Genomic DNA, 2,017 nt, shown 5'->3' with positions numbered 1-2,017 from the left:
GCGTATCCCAATGCCATGTTAACTTGCACCAGATTCCTAAATTAGATGAAAGCTCTCCCAACTGTTTTTCAAAACAGCAAAACTCCTACTCTTAAGCTTGACAAATAACAATAAGCGTGACCAATATAATTCATAAACTTAGATTATAATGCTGGATAAAATTTCACTGAGAAGTAACAACATTTGAAAAATGGCAAAAAATACAGATAAATCTCCAAATTACCCATACAGAACAGGAACACACAGGTGTCAGACACTGTGTTCCCTCAGTCAGACCCAGCCCTCCACTACTTGAAACACTGACTGCTCTCTTCAACCACAAAGTGAAGAATCTGCCTCAACTTCACTAGATGTGGGAGGAGCTGCTAGACATGGCCCACAACATTCACTGGAGGTGGCATTGGTGTCAGCCCTCAGTGCGCCTGTGGCTTGGGCTCTCTCTTCCTCATCTCTCAAAGCTTCTTTATAACAAGACTCAAAGGCACTGGGGACTGTATGGTTAATCTTGGCCAAAAACTCCAGGACTCTCATCTTGCTGGTTTCGGCATGGGCCCTTGGGCCCCACAGGAATTCATAGCGTGGAGGATCACTGTTGGGCACCTGCTGGTATTCCAAGTACTTAAGCTTCACCAAATCTTGGGTGATGAGCTTCCTGGGCTCCCCAAATATGAAGTGCTTCTTCCCAGCATATACTCTCATCTTATTCAGGAATTTCCAGATCTCCTCCTCAGTGGCGCAGTTACCCTTCAGGAAGATCACACCCAGGAGATTCATTAGGAGACCGGGCTTGGGAAATCCTCTGCCACAGCTCACTGTCCCATTGTTGGGCAGGTCCATCTTGTTGACAAGGATGTAGGAATGCTTGGCAGAATCGACTTCCTTTAAGTCAACACCAAATACCACCTCCATACTGAAAGAAGCTCTTTTGAGGATCTCAAGGAAGCGACTTTTGTACTTTTTATCGACAACCTTCAGCATATCTGTTTTCACAATGGGCTTTTTCATCTTGAGCATGTGCAGCAGGAACTGCACCAACATACCGGTCACCTTGGTTAGAGGGTCTCTTTGAGACTGCACAGTGGAGAGTGGGGCCTGGTAGGAACTGCATTTTTTCGCAGTTTTGCGGTTGGCTCCTTCATATGATCTTGTGTGAGAAACACCTGCAGACATAGTGGTGGTGGATAGGGCTCTGTGAGGCTTCTTGAGAGGGCTATGTGACCTAGCACCAGGCTTTCCCTGAGGAGTAATAACACCAAAAGGAGGAGGGGACGAGGAGGGGAATGCTTCCTGCTTGGTTGCAGTGACCTGAGCACCCTTCGGTGCCTGGGTCCCACCTTGGGATTGGCGGCGTTTCTCATGGGTTTGGAGCTTACGCTTCTGACCCCGAGGCATGATGACTGTGGATCAGGGTCAGCAAGCAGGAGTGCGAGTAGGACAACAGGTGATCTGGGCATGAGAGGAGAGAGGATAAGAGAGTGTGAGCACCTTCAGCAGGAAGATAACAGCTTGATTTTAAAAAGGCCGCCTCTTCAGGTTTCCCAGAGGGCACTGCTCTAGGAACCCACAAGGCTCCTGTTCTGATCCACCTGTCCCCTGAGAAAACTGTGGAAATAATTAAACGGAGCCTCAGGCTGTAGCCTACCAGCTCTGCCTGGTGCTTACTGGGGCTGAGAGCAGTGGTGGGCAGGTCTAATCCTTGTGGAGCCCCCTCTACTCTGGAGTGTGGGGGTCCTCTCAGTTCACATTCAGGACCATCATATCAACTTTTGCAGGGCCTGGGCCCCTTCTTCTGTGCTGCTGTAAATTTACATCTCAAACCCAGGTCCTCGTCTTCTTGGGATGCCTTAAAAAGAAGTGAAAGGGTACCTCAGCCCACCACCCCTGCCAGGGGGCATCCACTGCTGACAGCGCTATGGGATTCTCTGTCTTGGGCTCTTTGGGGTCCTCAGTCCTCATTCAGAGTTCTTGCTTTGGCTCTACATAGAGCCTGGGACACTTGCCTCTGCTGATCTGATGT

General features: G+C 49.2%; 1 protein-coding gene across 1 annotated transcript; it reads right to left on the bottom strand.

Moving 5' to 3' along the window:
* Nucleotides 1–312: 312 nt before the first annotated feature.
* Nucleotides 313–1,392, bottom strand: LOC124232184 (melanoma-associated antigen B3-like). Its single transcript, XM_046649147.1, has one exon. The coding sequence runs from the start codon at nucleotides 1,390–1,392 to the stop codon at nucleotides 313–315; it is 1,080 nt and encodes a 359-aa protein (XP_046505103.1).
* Nucleotides 1,393–2,017: the final 625 nt, after the last annotated feature.

The sequence above is a fragment of the Equus quagga genome, unplaced genomic scaffold, assembly GCF_021613505.1.
Source record: "Equus quagga isolate Etosha38 unplaced genomic scaffold, UCLA_HA_Equagga_1.0 HiC_scaffold_313_RagTag, whole genome shotgun sequence".
In the NCBI taxonomy this organism is placed as follows: domain Eukaryota; kingdom Metazoa; phylum Chordata; class Mammalia; order Perissodactyla; family Equidae; genus Equus; species Equus quagga.
Note: the sequence above shows the minus strand (reverse complement) of the source record. Positions and strands in the feature narration are given on the sequence as shown.

Coding starts and splice junctions, on each gene's coding strand:
- LOC124232184 (XM_046649147.1), bottom strand. CDS start 1,392: ATGCCTCGGGGTCAGAAGCGTAAGCTCCAAACCCATGAGAAACGCCGC.